At 47.3% G+C, this 22429-nt stretch overlaps 1 protein-coding gene across 1 annotated transcript in view; it reads left to right on the forward strand.

Moving 5' to 3' along the window:
* The window catches only part of kif26ab (kinesin family member 26Ab), a 72011-nt gene that overhangs the window by 36457 nt on the left and 13125 nt on the right, over positions 1-22429 (forward strand). The window contains exons 5-6 of the mRNA XM_061082782.1: positions 19185-19368; positions 22140-22355. Of these exons, the coding sequence (XP_060938765.1) occupies positions 19185-19368; positions 22140-22355 (400 nt within the window). The remainder of the gene's footprint in view (positions 1-19184; positions 19369-22139; positions 22356-22429) is intronic.

Here is a 22429-nt window from a genome sequence, read left to right on the forward strand (position 1 = left end):
TCCTGATTTTTCCAGCTGCACGTTCCAACCTCCTGCAGCTGCAGAGCGGGCCTTCTCATTCTGTTGGTGGAACCATTTGGTCTCCGGTGTTTCTCAGGCTTCTTTTTTTTCCAGCGCTGCTTGGCTCTGGTGTTGTTGTTGCCCCGGAGAATGCTTCACCCTCTCCAGGCGGGTGGACGGATGGTGCAATGTGCTGCATTGTCGTTGATAGATTCCCTGGCAGGCTGGTCAGTGCATACAGTCCCTGCCTCTTCTCTCTCTGAGGAGTCCTATGCCATAATGAATGTTGCCGAAAGTGAAGCTGACTGAGAATGATGCATGGGGCCATTGAAGCTCCGCGCCGCGGGAGGTGAAGGGACTTGTAGAGTGTGACAGGAAGCCCAGGGGGGATCACTGTGGAGCTTAGGTTTTTTTTTCTCCAAGCGCCCCCAAATGGAGTTTGTCTTGCCAGCTTCCACAAGGTCAGAGTAAATGAGTGCCTGCGTCCATCTCCTTCGGCTGTGGAACATTCCACAAAATATGCAACTTCCCATGTATCTCGTTTCCCCGTCACCAGAGAGGTGGGTCTGAATAACACCGAGGTGCGGCCCTCTGCTCGACAGGGTTGATTCCTGACGCTGATTTATTGCTCCTCGTGTTTTCGTTTGTTCCTGTGATTACGCCTGCCGTCCACACTACTCCAGAGATTTCAAACCCCAAAGGGCAGAAGTTTAGAAATCTTGCTGGTCCCGTTTTAGTTTGTAAAGTCTTGGGCTGCATTTTAGCAGGGATGAGCAAGAACAGAGACATTTAGAAACAAAGACACAGTCACCAGCATTAGCTTCCAATGACTCAACTTCCACCGGTGAAGGTAAAACGGTGTAAACACTGTCATTAACAGTTCTACCTTATCGTTGGTTCAAGAAAAATAAACTCCCCCGCTTAAAGAAAGTAATTGACATTCCACTAAATACGCAACTTCCTGTGCATCTCGCTTCCCGACATGAGAGCAGTGAGTCTGAATAACACCAAGGTGTGGCCCTCCGCTAGACGGGGTTAAATCTTGACACTGATTTATTAGTTTTTGTGTTTTCTTTGGACCCAAGCTCAAAAAGAATGGCTTATAAAGAGCCCTGTCCAGCCACACAGTGCGGGCCAATCAGGGGAAAAATAGGGAGGTGGACTTGTTTTTTCCTTGCAGCAGGTCGTGATGGGGCAGAGGGGGGTGTACGTGGAAGTGCGGTAAAGTGTCCCACCTTTTGATTTCATCCCGAAGATAATTTGCAGGCAGGAATGTGGTGTTTGACTTGGCCCAGAGAAACACAGCGATGATGGGGTCAGCTTCGCACAACATTGGAATAAAGGTGGTGGAGATGCACTGTGCTTGATCTATAACCCCCCAACTTCCTGACCCTGTGCAGCTGTTGTCTGCAGCATAAACATCATCGTCATCATCATCATCATCATCACAGTCCTCATATTGTTGTGTTTTGTTTCATTAGTTTGAATCACTGCTGATTGAAATTTAACTTCTAAAGTAAAAAAAACAAAACAACGAATCAATCAACAGATTCTCATGTTTTCTTTCTGCTCTGCTCGCGCCCCGGTTGAAAAAAATAAAGTGTTGAAATTAGCGTTCTTCATGTTTTCGACTTGATTGAAAACTCTTATCTGATTAGTATTCCTTTTTGTTCTCCAAAGATACAATTAGCGGTATGCATGTATAAATCCTGAGAGCCCAGGATGTAAGAGCAGAATAACCAAACAGCACTTTCTACCCCACTAGGGTGGAGAAGGCTCCACAGACACTTGTCTGACATTCACTAACACCGTTCCACTCAGAGATGAAATTTTAATTAGAACACAATTAGCCCGAGTCGAGCTGCTCTCTCTCGTTTGCTGCAGAGAGAAAGGGAAGAGGGTGATGAACAAAAGCCACTCATTGTTTAATTTTTCATTGGGAAAATAAGTCAAGCATTCAACTGCTTAGAAAAGCATTTAATTTGTTTCATTAAAGATGTGTAGTGAGTTGAAAAATCATTTTAGCAGAAATGTCGATGAGGTAACCGCAGAGCTCAGCAGGTCAGAGACACATTTAAGACAGGTCCTGTGCACAGATCAATAACGTGGCTCCTATAAGATTAATTATTTGTGACTATAAACTACTTAATCAAGCATTTCTTTTATTTGATTCCTTTAAACAATTATAGAAGAGTTTGTTTGTGTTGATGGCAACAAATAACTAATTATTTTCCTCAGATTATTTCATGCGTAAACTTCAATATACTGTAAATTGCACTGTGTTTGAGCTGTTACAGAACCAGCGTGTGGGATGAGTGACTTCTAGAGGTGAAGGTGCAGAGTGCGATCGACTGAAAACCCATTTCTCTCATCCCCTCCCTCTCCAATACCTTCTTTTACACCAAAATTAGTGGGTATACTTGTTTTGTTCTTTTTAAACACAGAGGTATATGTTGATTGCATCCATTACCGTTGCAGACAAAAGCCAGATGTTAGTGGATGTAACTGGGTTTTGCGATCAGTAAAAAAGGGGCTTTAGTGTGGAGGCAAACCTACAATGTGCCCTTCAGGTAATGTAAGAAAAAAGCTCATTGTTAAAGCCAGTGATTGTCCATTCTGGGTTATGAGGAAAATGGAGATGCAGCGTGACGGACTCAACTCCTATTGAGTCTTTTTGGTTGATTATACACTAATGAAAACATAATTATCTATATATATTTGATTTTTAGATTCCTTTAAATCCTACACACCGGACCTTTAAATGCATCCTTGAAACTTATTTAACCTTCGGAGATTGTTGAAGTAATTTTTGTGAGCTCATTTTAATTGGGGAGAGCCAATTATACATTTTGAAGGTGCTAGTTATTAATTCAAGGGAACAAATTACTTAGCGGTTTTGCATGATTATCAGAACTGTTAACCCCCGATCGCTGCGAGGCTGTGTGTCTAAATGTGAAACTCGTAAGTGCTGCTAGTCTCTTTGTTCCTGCCTGGAGCGATTCACCGAGAAAACGCAGCGACCATGAATCTCATCATGTGATGCTTCTGTTTTCAGAAAATAGAGAAAAAAAAGATCACATGAAGTTGAATTTATCTTTTTATCGCCTTTTTCCTCTCTGCTGCTTCCTGTGTCTGCTGATTGTGTAAAGTCGCCTGAAACAGAGATGACCTCCCCCAGGGTAGTGGGGGGGGTTCAGTAATGACCCATTGATAATTAGAGTGACTATACAGTCGCAGGGAGACAGGAAGAGTCAAGGGTCAAACTCCGACCGGATAGTGTGTGTGCATGTGCGCATATCATTAAGTGTGGACACCAGTGCATTACTGGGAGGGGGGTGGGGCTAATGAATTTGGAGCCATGTGTTCAGCTGACTGGCAGGTTAAGCACTGATTGCCTTGTGACAGAGCATATGATTAGTGTATTGACACAGCGTTGTGCAGTGAAAGCAGGCGGAGCTCGCAGCAGGGGCTCGGCTCTGTGTCTGCCTGGCGCCCTGCAGATCCCCCCCCCGCCCATCACTCCGTGCCATTAACACCTGCTGATTGGGACGGTGTGTTTATTGCTCGTCGCTCCTGTGATGTTCCTCACGCGAGTCCACTGCTCAGCTTGGGGTCTTCTGGTGCTCACTTCTGCATTAGACATTTTCCCCTGGCCTATTGTTGGTCCCTTGTTTGTGTTTGTTAAGAGGCGGGGGGGGGGGGGGTGCAGTTAATTTTTTCCGCTTTGCAACCTCACACTAATCAGAGGGGGATGATTTGCTCACTCTGAAGATCTGGGCAGGTAATGAATAGAGTGCTAGGAAAAGACTTTGCAGACTCAACAAGTTAGTGGAAGGATTCGGGGACATTAAAGACTCAAGAGGTGGCACACGGGTGGGCGGGGGGGGCGGGCGGCCAGGCCGTTCGCAGGGGCAGGGGCGGACAGCTGTTTGCTGGAATGCGGGCCCGAAGGAGTGTCAGGAGGAAGTGGGTCATATGGGTCGCTCATCGTCCCGCCCCCCAGCTGCTGCCCAGGTGAGTGTTTGCGCAGTAATGACTGTGATTGTGCAGAAGGAATCCTCCTGGAATTGCGGCCGCGGCCACAGGGACGTTCAGTCCAGGCTCTCCGGCCTTTGTGTCAGCAACAACCCGCACTGCCCTTTATCCCCCGGGCGGCTCTGAGAAACCATAGAAACAAGTCACTAGCTTGTGGAAATAAAATGTGACTGATTTTGGAGATTGGGAAGCACGATGTTGAAACTCTCTCTCGTTCGCTGGACTATGATTTAGTCGGAGGGAGGGAAAATCTGAGTCCAGCGAGTTGGAACGTGGAAGAGCTGCAGGATCCCAAGCTGCTTGTTCATTCTGAATCACATGTTGGATGACATCCTAAAGCCCATTGTTACCTCCGCCGAAGAGATGATGTTTCCACCTCTGTCAGTTGGTTCATGGTTTGTTTATACGCAAGATTACACAAAAACAGATCAAAGGATTTCCACGAAATTCGGTGGAACACATCAACGTTCTGAATCAGGGGGAGGATCCAGGATTCTTTGAAATAGATTTTAAGTATGAGTCTGTGAAATGTGGTGCATCCTGATTGAACTTAAGGGGATTGTTGGTGGAGGTATGATCTCTCCTCTGCACCATTCAGGTTAAGTAATGTGTCAGAGTTTGTTTGTAAAGGACAACTTAAAACCTCTTCCGTGCTAGGGGTGGTCCGTGGGTTGAGCCTTGAGGCCGACATAGCAGGACAGACCTGCGTTTGGTTGGCTGTGCCGTGATTGACAGGAGGGATCTTCGTTGCTGACTAATAGGGGGGGGGGGGGGGGGGCAGATTATGTGGAGGAGAGTGGTCTCACTGAGCACTCTGGATGTGGCCCGCATGGCAGGGGGATAAAGACACAGAGCAGGACGGTGGCTGAGCGGGACCTATGTGCTTGTAGATGTTGTAATTCAGAGGGAGCGCTCGGGCTGATGCTCCATTCTGACAGCACCGGGCAGAGCAGGAGGTCTGCGCCTGTGGAGAAGAATATCCCATTCACTACCATGGGAGTCAAGTAAGTTGCTATGCTGCACACAAACAACTCTGACCTCGCTTGGATGTGTGAAACTCTGCGTGTGTGTGTTTGTGTAGCAAAATGCACGTCTGGGTTGTTTTTTTGATTCTGCCCGGTGAGTTCTGATGTCTATTGCTTTTTCCTTTTGCTTTTTCTTGTTTCTGTGTCACTCTCTCTCTTCCGCTCTGTGGGATGCGGGGTTCTCTGCAGTCCGGGTTCGGACTGTCTGCTCCCCGGAGGTTAATGGTTTTTGCTGGAGATGGATTCCTCCACCGAGTGAGAGTCTGAGCAGAATGTGTAGCAGGGCAGGAAACAAAGTGCAGAAACACTGGCTCCATTTTGAGGGAAACCACCACAGGGGAGCTGAAATGTTAATGCTACCTCCACCTCCAGAGCCTGACAAACGAAATTGATTCATATCAATCTGTTGAATCTGAGCAACAAATGCCCAGGGGCAGTGAATGGCTCATCAGAAGAATTGAGTGGGTGGTCTTCGGGATGGTTGAGCTGCTCTATGTTATTTGTCTTTGTTTACTCCTGGATAAAACACCAGCTGCTATATTCCTGCCATAATCAGGCTGATGGGAGTAATGGCTGCCTCTGTGCAGTGGTGGACTCTGCAGCGGCTCCAGCTGAGGCCTTGACGGCGTCGGCTGCAGCCGGTAGATAAACCCAGGTGTGAGCATCTATCCAAGGCTCCGTCAGGCTCCGTCAAGGCTGAGATGTTGATGGAGATTCAGTCTGGCCTTGAAGCCTCCGGCATCTACAGCAGAGAGATGCATGCCGCTTCCATCCTGTATCCTCTCATCCACCCTCTTACAGGTCGCCTCTCTCTGACTCATAAGCCTCCATGATTCTCAGGTAACAGACATCATTGTTTTCTGATTGGAAGATACAGATTTAATCTTTACTGCATCGAAAGCTGGCACGGACAGGCAGTGTTCAGGCAGCCTGAGTGACTCATATATATATATATATATAACCTGCCGCATAGGAGTTTATTTACAGAACACTGGAGCCTGACCAACATGGATTTTTGAGGGCTGATGCTGATACAGATTTTATAGAATAAACATTTCTGATACCGATTAATCAGCCAAAATTAACGCATAACATACAAAATAGTTTTCTTAAGATGTCATTATCAAACCCCATTTAATTTTGTCATGATATTTTTCTCGTTTAAGCCTAAACTTTATCATACATGTCTATAAATGAAAAGAAAACACAAATTTAACCAAATATATTGAACTTGAATTAAAGATAGGGTTGTCAATTATCCCTTTCACTGGGTGACAGTCTTTTCCCTACAGCAGATGATCAAATGCATAACCCTGCAGCACCAGGGTGATGATCAGCATTGTGACACACAGTGTAGAATGGCTCATCATGAATGGTAAAACAGCTCTAGTGATGGGGGGCAAAAGAGAAGCTGAGGGTCGCATTCCTGCACGAGGCATAACCCATTCCCCCTTTTCCCCTGTTCCCCCAAATGAATCCCTGAGTCAGGAAGTCTGTCTGGCCCACTCACATAGCCTGCAGGGGGGGGGGGGGGGAGGGGGGGGGGGAGTGGAGGGGTGACTGACAAACAAAGAGCTGAAGTGCTGACTCAATCCTGTGCACTCACCCTGGGTCCACGTGCACTAAGCCCTGAGGGGAGAGGGGGGGGAAAGCATGGCCATCGCTGTTCTGACATATTCCTTTCACACATGGAGAAATAAGAGGATGTGGAGCGTCGACCTCTGTCCTTTCGGCTTGTCCCCGAACATAGAGCTTCCTTTTTCTTTCACCGTGTCGGCAGGGACGATCAAAGAAGCCAGTCTGTGTGAGAATATTTGCGTGTGGGCAGGAGAGGTCAATCCTTCTCTAACTCTGTTTGCCTGCCCACGTAGAGAATTCCTCATTCCACTGCATAACGACTCAGAGCCCCCACAGGGCGCCATGATCAGTACATTAGTGTTTAGTTATCATGCACGACTCTGCAAATCCTCTAACCTCTAGCCTGTTGAACGGATATTATACATCATGCCTGTGGGGGCCGAGGGATGCCATCTAAACCTCTTTAGTGCCCCTCAGTGAAAGTCATGCAAATGGACTCTATTATCTTTGCCATTACAACCGATGTGACCGACGTCTCCGCACAGTGGCCGAGACGCAGTGTAAGATTGCAGCGGAATCGCAATAGCTGGTGGCCGGGAATATATGCGTTAAAGGATTTTATGACCTATTGTGCGCAGATGTAGAATGGAGCCTGTGGCCCGTGCTCCCATGAGCTGCCTTTATGTCGAACAATCTGGAGAAACAAAGGTGGCTCCTGGTGGAGCTTCTCAGACGTCGCTGCTCCTCAGCCACGGCCTTTTCTATTCAACATAACTAATAGCTGCCTAATCACTGTCGGTAGGTTGATTTCCCCAAACACACGTGCTTTTTTCTTCAGGAACGCACCACGTTACAGAACCCCCATGGTTCTGTTAGTTAATAAGGGCCCAGCTTTATGCGGATGGAGTTTAGATTACCACCGAGGATAAGGCCATTGTCAGGGCAGGTGCTGTCGTGTGTACCTCATCACCCTCAGCTTCAGGAGCTGAAGAATTCCACCTTCAAAACACACTTTCTTTACATAATATGTATTAAAATGTAGCCTTTACGCGAAGCACACTATGGATACATCCATACTACTACGGCATTGTTTGAAAACAATCTCTGTGCTCACAAGCGTTATGGCTCCATATCAGTTTTAATCCCTGTCATCACTAATACCCCTGAAAACACATCTCACGTTACCACTCACGTACACTGGGCAGGCACGTGTCGGTTTAGACAGAACCGCTCTTATAACAGGTCTTCTCCTCTGAATGTAAGCAGTGTATTACTGTAAAGAGCAGAATGTAACTTCATAGAAGCTCAAAACAGAAATGGCAGAAACACTTGTAATTGATTATCCATGTTGCGATCTACATTAAAGGGATAATGCTGGTTGTTCTCAACCAGAGGGGTCATGTGATACGAGTCTAATGAAACCAAAAAGACCAAATCAGCAAACGGTTCTGGGTGCCTGCGTCATTGTTTCTAAACATCTCTAAAACTTAGCCTAGGAGTTTTTAAACTACAAACACCACGGCTCTTAAACTCTGTGGATGCCAGGCGTGTCAATAGCGGAGTTCATTTCTTTCAAGAATAACCTTTGGCTTCACGGTGCAATAAATACCATATTCGTGTTTCTACATATTCCACATGATATTTGCACCACAATGTTCTTCTTAGCGGAGAGTTAGGAGAGATTAAGACTTTCATTATGCCCTTGACTTCCTCTCGTCCAATTACAAACGAAACAAGCCAGCAGCTTGTGCAGGACACGTGAAAAAAAAGAAACTGCTGTATCAAACTAAAAGCAGCAAGGAGGATTTATCTCCCCTGTGTTTCTGCTTTCTGCGTGCAGCGTCGTCTTGAATGGAGCGGATTATAGCCTGTAATCGGTTCACGACCCAGCACGTGAAAGCCAGCTGCGGCGTGCTAAAAATCCCATTATCCCCATACGCTCTATGTGGCCCAGCGAGCGTTGCAGTGTGTATTTCTGTGGTTGACTTTACGAGAGTGTGATACAGGATAAACTGCTTAGCTCGAATAATGCGGTTGTAGTCACTAGCGTCTTAACAGCGGTTCTCAGGGACACATTTCCCCCTGGTGTGTTCACGTCAGTATTCTTCCTATATGCATCCGTGATGTGTTTATTGATTCGCCCGATCCAAATGATCACTTCATCCAGCGCTCCTACAGCTGCTGTCATGGCCGCCTCGCCGACAGCTCAGCTCATCCCACCTGACTCGGACCCCCTCTAGTTTTTTGCTGGTATGCCTATTGACTTGAATATAGATGAAAGATTAGGAAACACGTGTTGGATCTCCCCTCCCCCTGTGTTCTGTCTCTCCGGACGGCCCACTGATTAATCACGCCCAAATGTCTCAGCAGCCTGCGGGCCTGTGTGTTGTGATAGCCTCTGTGTGGAGAAGTGCAAATAAATAATCGCTAGGTGTCTTACCCTGGCAGCAAATGATTAATGAAGCCGAGAAGTGGAGCAGAAGTATCCTGGCTTTCACCCCTCTGTCTGTCTCTCCCACACTCATCATGCTCTGAAGTTATCCTCTGTTCTCATAGGGCGTTATGTTTTAATCTAAGACAATATTGTACCCGATCGCAGAGGCAATCCTGTGTTAATATTTGCGGTTATTTGTCTCGTCTACGTCTAATAACCAACTGTGAGCCGAAACGATTACCGAGACAGGAAACGTCACTCAGTGAGTCGGCAGCGACGCCGTCTCGGCAGGCCCCCGAACAGAATTTCCTGAGGTCTTTCAAGGGAACGTGTGGGTGGGTTTGCGGGTGAATCGGAGTTCAACATGTGTATTTGAGAGTCTGAAGTTATTCCAGATTCTCCACAGCCTCGAAGAGGAGCACAGCAGAAATACCTGGAGCCGTGTCTGAGGAGCAGAGTGAAAAAAACACTGGAAGAGATGAAAGCAGCTGTTAATCTCTGTCAGCAGTGCCAGAGGTGGGGAGTCTGCAGAGCAGGAGGAAAACATGTCTTCATTATCATCTGTCACCCATCAGCTGAAAACTTGAATTTTCTTGCAGGACTTTTTTTTTTTTTTTTGCTGCCTGGACCAATTTTGACGTAATAGCTGAACGTTTCCCCCCCCGTCTCGCTTCTAACGCTGCAGTTTTCAGGAAGTCTCCAGTAAACGAGTTAGAGACAACTGCTAGAGATTTTCCTTTGAGGACCTTTTGATTCTCATCGCAGGTATTTTCAGCTCTTTCCTCCAGGGGCCTGAAATTGGCCCCTTTATCTCATTTACTGATAAATGGGTCCTGCGGAGCAAGTGCCCTGTGCTTTGTTCACCACCAAATGACCTAATGTTCTTGCTAGTTAAAGGCATATTAGCATGATGTGATCATGAATGCTAGGAAGAACAATAAAGTGAACTGTAAATAGAATTATAGCCCTTAACTTTTACCCTAAATGTCTTTCCTTTATTGTCTTAAGCCCTCCCTAAGCCCCATAACTTTGCAAGAGAGCTTTGTGGTCTTTCACAGAGGGTGACTGGGACGTAGGGGGAGACTGGAACCGCAAAGCTTTATGGGTAGGTCTTTAAAAAACGAAAACACCGGAAGGCAGTTTTACCACAAGAAGGGTTTGTCACCCACTGTGGATCATTTCCCTGCCAGAAATAATCCCTCCTCCATCATTAACGGATTAACTGGCATAGACACACAGCACCTTCTCTGCAGAGTCCTCTGGGAAGTCACGAGTCTGTTCTTCTCCACGCGACGTCCAGAAGCACAGAAGATAAACCTGCTCAACGTAGTTCCCTTGATAGGCAGAATAAAACGAACAAAGAAGTTAATTTTACCTCTGTGTTGATACAAGCCAGTGCTTGAATCCACTGTTGCTCTCCCTGATGTACCGTCGCACCAAACCAGGTTTCCTTGAATATTGATGAGTTTTTTTCTTTTTTGCGCCAACTGTTCCATTCATTCTTGGCCGACTGGGGATTCCCATCTTTGGGAATGAAGAAACTTCAAGCTGGCCGTGGCAGAGCGGCCCCAACAATCTTTTTTTTCCCTGTTTCTTTCTCAGGCAGAAAATGATTTACCTCCTCGTGGACAGAGCTTCACTGGCACAGAGCCAGAGCCGCTGATCGAAGACAGATCTCTCACCCTGCCGCTCCCTCTCTCACCACCTCAGTCTTTCTGACTCACCTGCATTTTCTCCTTATTGGAGATTCTTCCTCCTTTTCCATCTCATTGATCTCTAATTTCTAATCTTTTAAACCTCCAGCTTTACCTCTGCACTGCCCTTCTCCCTGTTCACTAGTTGTACTTTCTTCCTGTTTTTGCAACGATCTTCCGTTATTCAAGCTATTCTCCAGAGGATGCACTAACCCGTCGTTGTCCACCTCAGTCCACAGATTTAGTTTGAAAACTCATTGTTTGGAAATCATGACTCAGTCACTCATAATCACATCCAGAGTGGTTCTTATAAGTCTCAACTCCACTACCTGCGGCAAATCAAAACGCTGTAAACACCAACAGTTCCACCTTGTCGTTTCAAGATTACTTTTCAACATATTTTTTTCTTGTTCAAAGTATTTGCTGCAAGTAAGCATCTAAGTGTAGAGAAGATTATCTGCGTCCTGTTTGCACCAGCATGCCCAGTGTATGTGAATGGTCACATGATATACCTTTTCAGGTGTGTTAGTATGGACGGGGATTTTTACTGAATCGGCAGATGAGCTGCTTGAATCCACATTCATGACATGACTAAGACAAGCTATATTCCTATCGGTTTGTGTCTGGAATCCTCTCTTCTCACATTGTATTCAGAGATGTGACATGATTGGATTTGGCCTAACCTAATTTGCCAGGGTGCAAAGGAGATGTGTGTGCAGCCTTGGGTTGTCAGCAGTCAGCGCACAAATGATGCCCCATTTGATATTCTGTGTCCAAGGCCAGACACTACAGGAACAAAAGACTCGCCGAACACCTTATGGAAACAAAGAGCTTTTCTAAAAGGCCTTGGTTTAATGTGTTTGGAACGTGCCAAGTGAGATATTGCTCCGCTAACTGGACATCACATTCATTGCTGTCTGGTTTAGCTGAGGATCCATTTATCTATTTCTGAGGATTTATAGAATGCGTGCAAATCCTAGCCTGGAGGTGTTTGGCCACTTCTTGTAAACTGCTGCTGTGTAAACTGACACGAGAGAGGGGAGGTCTTCCTTCAGTCATTAAAACAGCCGAGCAAGCGGGCTGGCTTCCATGCAGGTGAAGGCTTCAGAGCTACAGAGCTTTCGATTGATAAGATTCAGCTGACAGACAGATAAGCCTGTTAGTTCTCTCCTCCATTTTAATGTATCCTGTGCTGCCGAAGGAAAGAGTAAACACAATTTTGGGGGGGAATAACTGGAAAGATCAGGGTTTTTGTTGATGAGATAACCAGACTGCACAGAGGGAAGTGACTGTTCCTCCGTCTCCTGGTGGAGGATTTTGTTAGTAGCTTCTGTAAAGTAAAAGGTTGCCGCAATAACATTTTCAATCTAAAACTCTCTTTGTCCACACAACACATTTGTCTCCATATTAACAGGCCTGATGCACATCACATGACCATTCACATACACTGGGCTTGCGTGTGCAGGTGTAAACAGAAACCAACAGCTGTGAGCAAAGACAACAATAATGCTTTTGATTGACTTTCCATGTTTTATTACACTATGTTCACCATTGATCCTCCTTGTATTCTTCAGGAAAAGGTTCATGTGAATGAGCAATGTTTCTACATCATTGTTTCTAAGCTTCTCCATTTTAGAGGCTCTAAAACTCCGTAGCAGTGTGGACGCCGGGCGTATCCGTACCAGAGTCGATGCGTTTACAAGAGAAAGCCTTTATATGTCAGGTTGCGGTCATTAGTTGTTTTGAGGGATTTAGAATAAACAAGAGGAAGTGAGAGAAACTAAATTAATGTTTATACCAGTGGTCCCTTGATTGCAGGGAGACTCTGGAAAGGAGACAGACTCATTACCAGACTAATCCTCAGAGCCACACAGGAGGCCCGGCTCCACTTTTTCATGCATTTGACAGCCTGTTCCTCAGTTATTGTCCCCATGTGCCTCATGCTGTGCGTCAGGTCACCTGAATCTGCTTATTTCCTTGGTTATTTTAAGAGCCCACCCTACGTGACCCCTTCGGCTTTTAGTGTTGGGGTAATGCATATATTTATACATGGAAGGCCATACATCTGAGGGATGCTGACAACCACAGCAAACGGTCCCTGTGAGATATAGCTACTGTGGTCGACTCGTGAGAAGGAGGGTTTTATGGCGTGCGGGCATTTGTCTCATACTTAATGATCAGCATCCTGACCTCGCTAGTAAATCTTGTCCGGGGTGGGCCTTCTTGCTGCCAGGGCTGGTTGGCAGAGTATGACATCATCCCCTCTTCTCTGTGTGTGCATGATATGGATGTGTGTCTGTGTGTGTGTTCAGGGGCTGATGTCATGGTCGCTTAATCACCAGTGAGGCTTGGCGGCGGCTGGGTCGGACTGCGAGTGACCTGGGCACGCAGCCATCAAGGCCGGCGTTGAAAATTAAGATTTGTGTTAATCCAATCCCAAATTTGACCTCCCAAAAAACAGGAATTGACGTCAAACTGCTCAGTGGAGTCAAACCATTAGCTTGATTCTCTTACTAAGCCTGTATTTTCTTCTCGAGTTAAGCTCAGTTGGAAGATTTATGTTATTCCCCCCACGAGTTAGGGGCAGAGGGCTGTTTGATCGTGTCAAGGGCAGCCCATCAATAAGACAGTGTGTACTGATTTTAGCTCTGGGGAGGTTTCCTATTGATTAGCCTTTGACTCAAAAACATAGCACCTCACCTGATAGGCCAACCCACATCCTGCCCAATCAATCATCACCATCTGCTGGTATGGCATTTCGGGCTTGACAGTCTCTCTAGTGCTCAACAACAACAGCAAGGCTCCATGCACACACTGTATATCCTCCAAAGATATCTCACATGCCTTCACTACTGAGCTCAGGATAAATTTTGAATGTCTCCAGCAGCGAGCGAGCGAGCCCGACTCATTGTTGTTGTAGTCATTATCACTGCATGGTGCCGAGGCTGGCTGGAGCCCAGTATTCCCACCTCCATTCATGAAGAGCGACGCCGGCCTGCTAATCAGCAACAGCGTGAGGGAAGACTCGCTGTGGAGCAGTGTGATATCAGAGCCGGTGATCTGATTCCTGCATGAATGGACAGGGCATCCTTATCTTGTCCGCAGAGAAGAAGAAAAAAGGGCGAATCACAGAAAGGAAATGCCAAGGATAGTAAATGTGGCCAACATGGTAATTAGCCACAGGAAGAAGCTACCTAAAGAGGTGTAGCCGGGGACAAATTTTACACAAACAAGCTAATTGGTGCACCAGCTAATGATTCTCTGGGGCCAGAGGAATTTCTTTTGTTAATTTGACAAAGCTTGAATAGAAGGCCGGAGCCATTATTGACAGGAGGTCCAAGTGGAGCTCTGAAAGCAGTAGGCAAAAGCTTCTCCAGGCTCTCTGTCCTCTAGTCATTGACCTCCTCTACTCTCTCCACTCCTTCACTGTCCCTCCATCCAGATGTGAGGACAAATCCTGGACGTCCTCTCTCGAACAAAAGCGCCGGGAAAACCTTTTATTCTAACCGGTCCATGATTTTACATCTGTCTTGCTGCGGCTCATTTATATATATTACCGTTATTATCTGTCTCTGCGGTCTGTTCGTAAGGAGACAGTGATGGAGCTGAAAGGCTATCAAGACAGTTCCAACTGTGGCTGTCCTCTGTTATTACTTCATTTTGATGTATAACAGTTGCAGTAGGCATAAGACCGATGAGCAGTCACACTGTTAGGGTGACCAATGTCCACATTAGTATTGTCTCCTTTTCATTGACTACTGCCAGCCATGATTCAAAGGGATTCTGTGGTCAAGCTTCTTGCTCCTGAGAATCGCCACCTAAGGCTAATTAATTTAGACGCGCTGCACAAAGGCAGAGGTGAGCCCGCCGTGGTAAGGAGGAAGATAAAGGTTCTGCGACGTATCATACCGCTTCTTACTCTGCACCTTCAAATAGATCAGCCGCTCTGTGGCTTTTTATTTTAGTGCAGGGTTGTTGTTGTGTTTTTAACTCTAAATTTAATCCAGCAGGGTTCATATAAGGGGCACTATGTCAGAGGGAGAGAGGCAGAGAGTGAGAGAGAGAGCTGGGCGCTTGTGCTGAATGCACTTTCATCTGGCAAGTCTCACACCCACTCCGTCTGCAGACGTGTTGTAGGAGGCACTCTGCAGCCAACGCCGAAGCCTTTCAAACAAGACTGGCTGGTCGGGGGCTGAGAGGGCTTACTGGTAAATTGGCAGCCCAGGGAATACAGGGTACTCTCTCCCCGGTGCTCGCCCACTCACATGCTTTCATTCCCCTTTTTTACCCTTGACCATTGACTGACTGCACTCTGTCTCGCTGGCCGGCATAAATCTGCCTTTCTAACATGTCGTCTGTTCATTGTGTGCCCTCTCATTACTCTCGCTCACACTCTTTCTTTTTTTTTAAAATCTCTCACAGCTTCCCAATTGAGTCCAAGCATCGCTCATTCAGGCAATCCATCTTTCTGCTCTTAAGTATATCCTTCCTTATCTGTGTGTCACTCCTTCTGATTAATAACACTCTCATTCATTTGGCTAATTACATCCTTTAACAATGGTTAAAAATACACAAATGTGCACAAGTGTATACACACACACACACACACACACTCATACATGCATGCACTGTATATGCATACTAACCAAATCTGTTTGAAGTGTGGGACCCTAAAAGAAGAGAGGGCTCCTGTGAGCATTAAGTATTCATGTGACGTGTGGTGGGGTGCACATGTGTGTGTGCTGGGGTTTGAGACAGAGTGTGTGTGTGTGTGTGTGTGTGTCTGTGCGTGTGTGTGTGTATGCGTGTGTGCATGTGGGTTGAGAGAGAAAGAGAATACTTGCAAATTGCGCCGCGAGCAGCCAGCAATCGAGCGCTGACACCTCGTCTGGCAGTCAGAGGGAAAAGGGGCTGGGCTGTGGAAAGAAAGAGAGAGAGCGGGAGAGGAGGGAGTCTGTGTGTGTGTGTGTGTGAGCATGTGTGTGTGTGCAAGTGTGTGTGAGGGAGTCAGAGAGAGAGCGAGGCAGGGAGAGGGAGAGAGAGGAGAGAGAGGGAGAAACACGGCAGGACAGCTGCCAGCATTTCACCGATAGCAGGAGAGGGACTGAGAGGCGGAACCGGAGTAGGAATTCTCCTCATTCTCAGCCACCCAAGGAAATTTTCCAGGCTAGCCAGGCGTGTTGATTCTCTCTCCCCCCCGCCCTCCGTCTGCCTGTGAGCAGCACAGACTCTGGGAAGGACCTGGACATCAGGACCTGCAGCCATTCAAGAGCAGTCACACCACAGTGGATTAACCGAATGAGAGGAAAACCGTGCAGCCTATGGAATGAATGGATTGTGAAAGAAGCTGGGAGAAGCTTGGTGAGGAAGCTGCTGCAGGGTTTTTGCGGCTCTGAACTGACGCTGAACTTTTGCCGGTGACGAGGGATGAGAAGAGTTGGAGGTGCTTTGAACGGAGGAGAATCTCTTTCTCATCCTCGCCTCCTCTCATCTGCCTCCTCCTGAGAAGCTCTCCTGGACTATACCTGCTCACCTACCCTCCCGCTGTGGTCCTACTGCTTTTCTCCTGCAGGACACCCATCCTGTCTGCTCACCTCCAACCTGCCCCACCTGGCGCTGCTTCCATTCTGGTTACTATGACGCCCACACCCCCTCCTCCTCCTCCTCCCTCCACCCCTCCAGCTTCTCACAAACGTCTGTGAAATCAAGTGGAACCTCGATGATTGCGATCGGAGCAGAAAGGACCCCTGTGCCCCAACTGGCGAGCCGCCCCGCCTTGTGCCGTGCTCTCTGCGACTGTGCCAGTGTATCAAATGTGCAAGTAATGGAGAACAGTGACAACACAGGCATTGACCGCAAAGTTGAACTCTATCAGTCGTCTCTTTTTTGACTATGACCATAAACTAGATAATGGATTGGAAAGAGCTGTAAGTATAACAGTGCAGCTTTTTCTCACTGGTGCATGCTCACACCAGACACTGCATGAGAATAGATTTGCACAAACTCAACACTGATATACCAGTCCAGAAACCTCGGGCTTCGTGCACACACCCTCCTTCGTGCATTAAGACTAAGTTGTGCAAGTAAACAGCTTCATTAGCATGGAGATGGGGAGTGAACAGGTGGACAAGCTGTTGTCGAAGAAATCTGAGCCTCTCTCCTCACGCAGCCTATTTCCCATTGACTGATCGCGTGGTCGGGAAACGCAGGGAGAGGGAGAGAGAGCGAGGGAGGGAGGGAAGAGGGAGGGAGAGAAGGTGACAAGCAATTAATTTCCCTGTGTACATGTGGTTGTGGAGAGAAAAAAGCAAAACCATCCCTTTTTTTCCCTCACCTTCCACTGAAGAACACATGTGCACCATTGTGCAGCATGAATTCAAATCTCAAGGTTACAAAGCGGCATTCGGTAGTGAACACTCTTCACTGGTCAAGACAATTATAAATCGGCACAGTGCCTCCTTTTCCCCTCGGTATGTTGTGTGTTATGGTGACTCCTGGTACCCGATGCCTGATTTATCTCTTTGCCGGCAAAGGAAGAGACAGAATGGGGTGTGAGAGAGAGAGAGCGAGTGAGACGGAGCGACAGGGTGCATCTATCTTGAAAGAACGTGCCGTGGATACCTCTCATAAATGTGCATACACACACACACACACAGCCACGTGTACTCTGGTGTTGTTTCCCCACGTTTCTTTCCCTCCATCTCACATTCATCTATTCCATCTCATTTTTCTTCCTCCCCGTCACACGATCCGTCTCGCATGCTATCACACATGGGCAGCTCCCCGGGGAGAGTCTTCTCCTGTAGCCCCCTTGGTTGCAATAATTATTCCATCAGCCGGTAGTGTGTTCCCTGATTGTGCTCTTGGGCTGTCGCTGCAGGGGGCGTACAGTTGGGAGAGGGGACCGCTGAGGAGGGGAGGGGCTGGGGCTGGGGTCGTCATTCCAGGATGCAGGGAGAGGAGTCGGGAGGGGAGGAGGGGGTGGGTGGGTTGTGTTTTTGGCTGTAGCCCACCCAGTGCTGCCCAGAGGAGCCTGGTGCAGGACTAATGAGCTCGGGCTGACCTCTTAGAAAAATACTGCTCACCAGGACGCACATGGGTCTGCACTTTTTTTATTTGCTCTCTCCCTCTTCCTCATTTGCCTCGCTTCTTTCACTTCTCCTAAAATCCCTTTGCTCTGCAGATTTTTCATCTTTTAATTTCTCCCTGCAATTTTCATTCACTCCCCGTGCCAGTATTTTCCTTCGTGCTGGCAATCACCTCTTTGCCTTGAATGCAATTCTCTGAATCCCCACTGCTTGAGTAGAAAAAAAAGCAACATTTGAGTGCATTGGATGTGCATTGGCATATTACTTTCTTCCACTGACCTTGAATTTCCAGCTGAGGTGCAGTGTTAACTGATCCAGGGCAATGCCATACCTGGAACTACTCTGTGTCTGGCTCGATTCCCTGCAGGCCCGGCAGAAATATTGGTGCTGCCCTTTTAGCTGCAGGAATCTAGACAGAATGGAGTGTGTATGTGCCAGACTGTTTTGGCCCTGTAGCCAATCTACGTCTCCTCTGTGCTGTCTCTGGGAGACACTCGGCCGGGATGACAGTGGATTTTAATTAGAGGACCCTCAAAGAGCTGGATCCAGTTACGACAGAGGGCTGAGAGCCATTTGTCCATTAAGATTCCACTAAGGTAGAGGAGTGAGCTGGGTTCACCTGCCTGCCTCTCTGTCCACCTCATTTAATGTAAAGGATCAAAACTCCCAATGCACCGTACCAGGCTCCAGCTTTGATTTAAATGACAGGGGGAACGTACACTGTCATAATTGCTTAGTTGTACTTGCAGAAATGGACATGACTATATCCCAGGAGGCCGTACTTCAGCGGCCCTCGCCTGTCATGTCGGTGACAGTTTTTTGTGTTTGAGCAAGATAAATTCATGCTCTTGCTCTGCCCTTCCTGCCTTAACAGCCTACACATGGTCCCTGACAGTTGAAAGGCCTATTTATTTATTTTTATCTTATAGATTTGTGGTTTCTGTATAAGATATCGAGGTGGGAGAGAAGTAAACTGGTTCCAGGTGAAGTTGAAGGGCTTAATCATTACCTTCTTTGCAGGGGAAACTGAGTTGGGAGTTGGAAGAAAAGGAATATTTAAAGTGAAGAAAGAGTGGGAGTGGTGGGGTAGTGAAGCTTTCCTGCTGACTTTGTTTACTTTTGCAGAACAGCGGAAGCTCGGTGACCTTTATGTTACAGCCTGTGATTTCTGTACACCCTTAAAAATGTCAATGTAGACAATTAAGCTCTTGGTTGTGTACCTCCCCGGGAAACAACACCTGAGCTAAAAGCAATTTGTTTATACATGAACATGGCCTCGTTGTTTTCTCTTAGTTTGGCTTCAATCTCCATTTTTCTTTGTGTCTTCCAGGGCAGCTCAGAAGCTGAATCTGTCCTCCAAGCGCAAGAAGCACCAGCCCTCGCTGCTCCACCCACAGGAGCCCTCCATCTACCCCACCAACTTCAGTGGCATCCTGCAGGTCTCGCCGCCCCCCGCCCCGCCATGCCTGCTCCGAGCCGTGTCCAAAGTAAAAGAGAACCCAGGAATGGGAAAGGTGAGAGTCGGCATGTACGCTAAAGACTCAAGGCTGAATGCATTATTTGAATGCCCGTAAAGTACACAAAGAGGATAGTGAATACATGTGACTAAACCCCTTCTCACATTTAGTCTCATACGCACACACTCACATACAGATACAGAGCCTTATTGAAGGGGAGAATGCAGAGTGGCGGCACACTGGCCCAGAGGCAGCGTGTTGTCTGGTACAGTCCGCACAGATACAGTCAGATAAGCCTGCTGGAATGTCATGAATTCACTGAGTTTGTGCGACCGGCTCCCTCCGTCTGAACACAGAAAGACAGCGAAAACTATAATTCACAAATCTGCGGTCCCCTCAACAGCAGGATTTTTAATTCCATTTAAGGTATACGGTGTGTGACGATGAAAGTCGGGCTGGCAGCAATAGGACGGTCATTAAACAAAGCTGTATAAACACGTCGCTCTTCCTTTGTGGTTTATTGGGTATTGTTTGTCAGAGCCGGCGTCCTGTATTTATAAAGCAGAAGAAGTCCCCCGAACAAGATTAGATCCCACCTGGATAGGAAGTGGTCGCTTCTGTTGCGAGGTATACAGACGGTCGAGATTTTGCCACATACTGTAAATCTCCCATTGACACGCGCGGACGTCATATAAAAAAACGCTGTGTTATTAACAAGCGTTGCCACACCTGAGGTTTACTGTGCATCACATCGGCCGGTTTCAAAAGGGGAATCAAGATTTATGATGTTGTTCCAAACCGATCAGACCTGACTTTCAGGTTTTCTCATTGAAAAGCAAAAACATCTGAGTTCGCTCTCTGTTTCTTTGTCTCTCCCTTGTGGAGTCACATTTTCAGCATGGCCTGCTTGTTTTTTTGCCTTTCCTGTGTCTGTTTCGTATTAATACACATTATTCAATTGTGCACGACTTGAGTGAACGTCTTGTTTCCATCAACCCATATGTGGGTCACTTCCAACCCTCCACTTTTGACCTGGACCTGTCTCCTCAGGCATTGACAGTAGAGTGGATGGAGGAATGCCAAAGCCCCACTAATGGATTTAGTGGGGGATCAGGGGACAGGGAAACAGCGGCCATTAGCACGGAGTCTGAGGTGTGAAAATACTGTAGCCAATCCTCCGCGGCCTCCGGTGTCTGATCTCTTCCAACATAAATAAAACCGAGACATTAGTTCGCCTGGTAGTCTCTGTCTGCTTTACGGCGACTCCGAGAACGTGGGAGCCCAGTTTAAATATCACAGCGAAGGTAATTTACCCAACATATGCACATGTCAGTCAGGATAACAGCCCCCTGTGGAGTTTAAAGAGAGTTTGCACTTGGCCTCAGGAATCCAAGATGAATTCATCGTCTGAAAGAAAAGAATTTCCAGCGGCATTGCTTCGGAGCGTGCAGGAGTCTGGGTCTGTAGCAATATTTATATACTAGTCAGGGGAAGAATGGACCTTTTGTGTGGGAGTGAAGACAGTAGAGTCCCCCAGCTGAGCTAAACAGTCATCTGTCAGAAAGAGGAAGGGAGTTAGCTGTATTTTAAGGGTTTTGTTTCCATGCCTGCGAGGCATCACAGGTACTTTTTCAAGAGGTTTGGAAATGGTTCGGGATTGAGTTCCCTATCATATACACTGCAGGATATAGAAACTGTTCGGTTGATATAATGTGAGGCGTAACACTAAACACTCAGGGGGTTGACAGGGACTCCAAAGGCCTCTGTACATATCCCCAGAGCCGTTTACGTCTCCTGTCAGTCACAGATATGTTTCCACTTTGCCTCCGCAGAAAAAAAGCGATGGTGTATATCTGACCATCAGATTGTAAAGCAATATATAGTCGCCAGGATTTCTAAAGAAGGTAATTGTTAATGGGGGTGTAATATGGCCCACACCGACCACACACAGTGCAGCACGGTCGATTCGGGTAGCGGTGAAATTAGCTGTTGTTTGCACGGGGGTTGGGAGGGGGCGCCGTACACAACTGGCTGAATGACTTCAACTCCATGGCAATAATGTAAGACACAAACAGGCTTGTCAAGGTGCTGCCCAATCGACACCTTTAGACATAAACCGTCATCCTAGTTAGCGTTCCGATGCGGGCCCGATGAACTACCGCGACCCGTGGAATGTGAAAGACTTGTAAGCCCACTCCATGAATGTCAAGCCCCAGAATGCAACAGGGCGAGTTTCCAGTTTCTTAATGCCGGCGCGGCCAGTTTTCAAGCAATAGAGGGGAGGACGGAGAGGAGAGGAGAAGGAGGAAGAGTGAGTGGGTGGGCGGGATGAGAGTAAAGGAGGGGGCCATATGCTCCTGCACTCCCATGCTGGCGAGCTGCACCTGGTCCAGAAAAACAACCCACTCGAGGGATAATCCTCGCAGCACGGCGCCTCGCTCACATTAATGTCCCCCATTTCCTGCTATGACTTTCGGCTCGCACCTTGCTGCCTCGCTGACGCCACCATACAATGTGTTGACCCACTGAGTCAATGCGAGACCGAGTGTTTCCATGGCAACCTCCGATGTCCATCAACTCTGACATAGTGCACGTGACGTTTAATGCACAAAGCTGAACCAGGCTCACAGTTTGAATCCTTACCGATGTTCAGAATACCCATGGTGCATTTCTCCTTGAGTAAAATATTTTAAGTATGATGTGATTTTTTTTTTTCCTCTAATGTGCTCAACCAGACAAATGCATTATTACATCTCTCTACTGAAGCCGTCTTCACATATTAATCCACCCTTTTTTACTTTCTGTTTCTCCCTCTCTCTTGAATTCAGGTGAAAGTGATGATGCGGATCTGTCCGTCTCTGGAGGCGGCGGACTCCTCAGAGTCTCAGTCTTTTTTGAAAGTGGACAGTAGGAAGAAGCAGCTGACCCTCTACGACCCCGCGTCCAGCCCGCCGCACTCCAGCTCAGGACATCGGAGATCTGCCACGGTGGCCGTCCCAAAGATATTTGCCTTCGATGCTGTTTTTACCCAGGATGCCTCACAAGTAAGGACCAGTATGAGTGGGTGTGTATGTCTGGTGGTTTTATTAGGTGTTGTTTAGGAGTTCAGCGTCTCAAG

The sequence above is a fragment of the Limanda limanda genome, chromosome 12 (assembly GCF_963576545.1).
Source record: "Limanda limanda chromosome 12, fLimLim1.1, whole genome shotgun sequence".
Lineage (NCBI taxonomy): Eukaryota > Metazoa > Chordata > Actinopteri > Pleuronectiformes > Pleuronectidae > Limanda > Limanda limanda.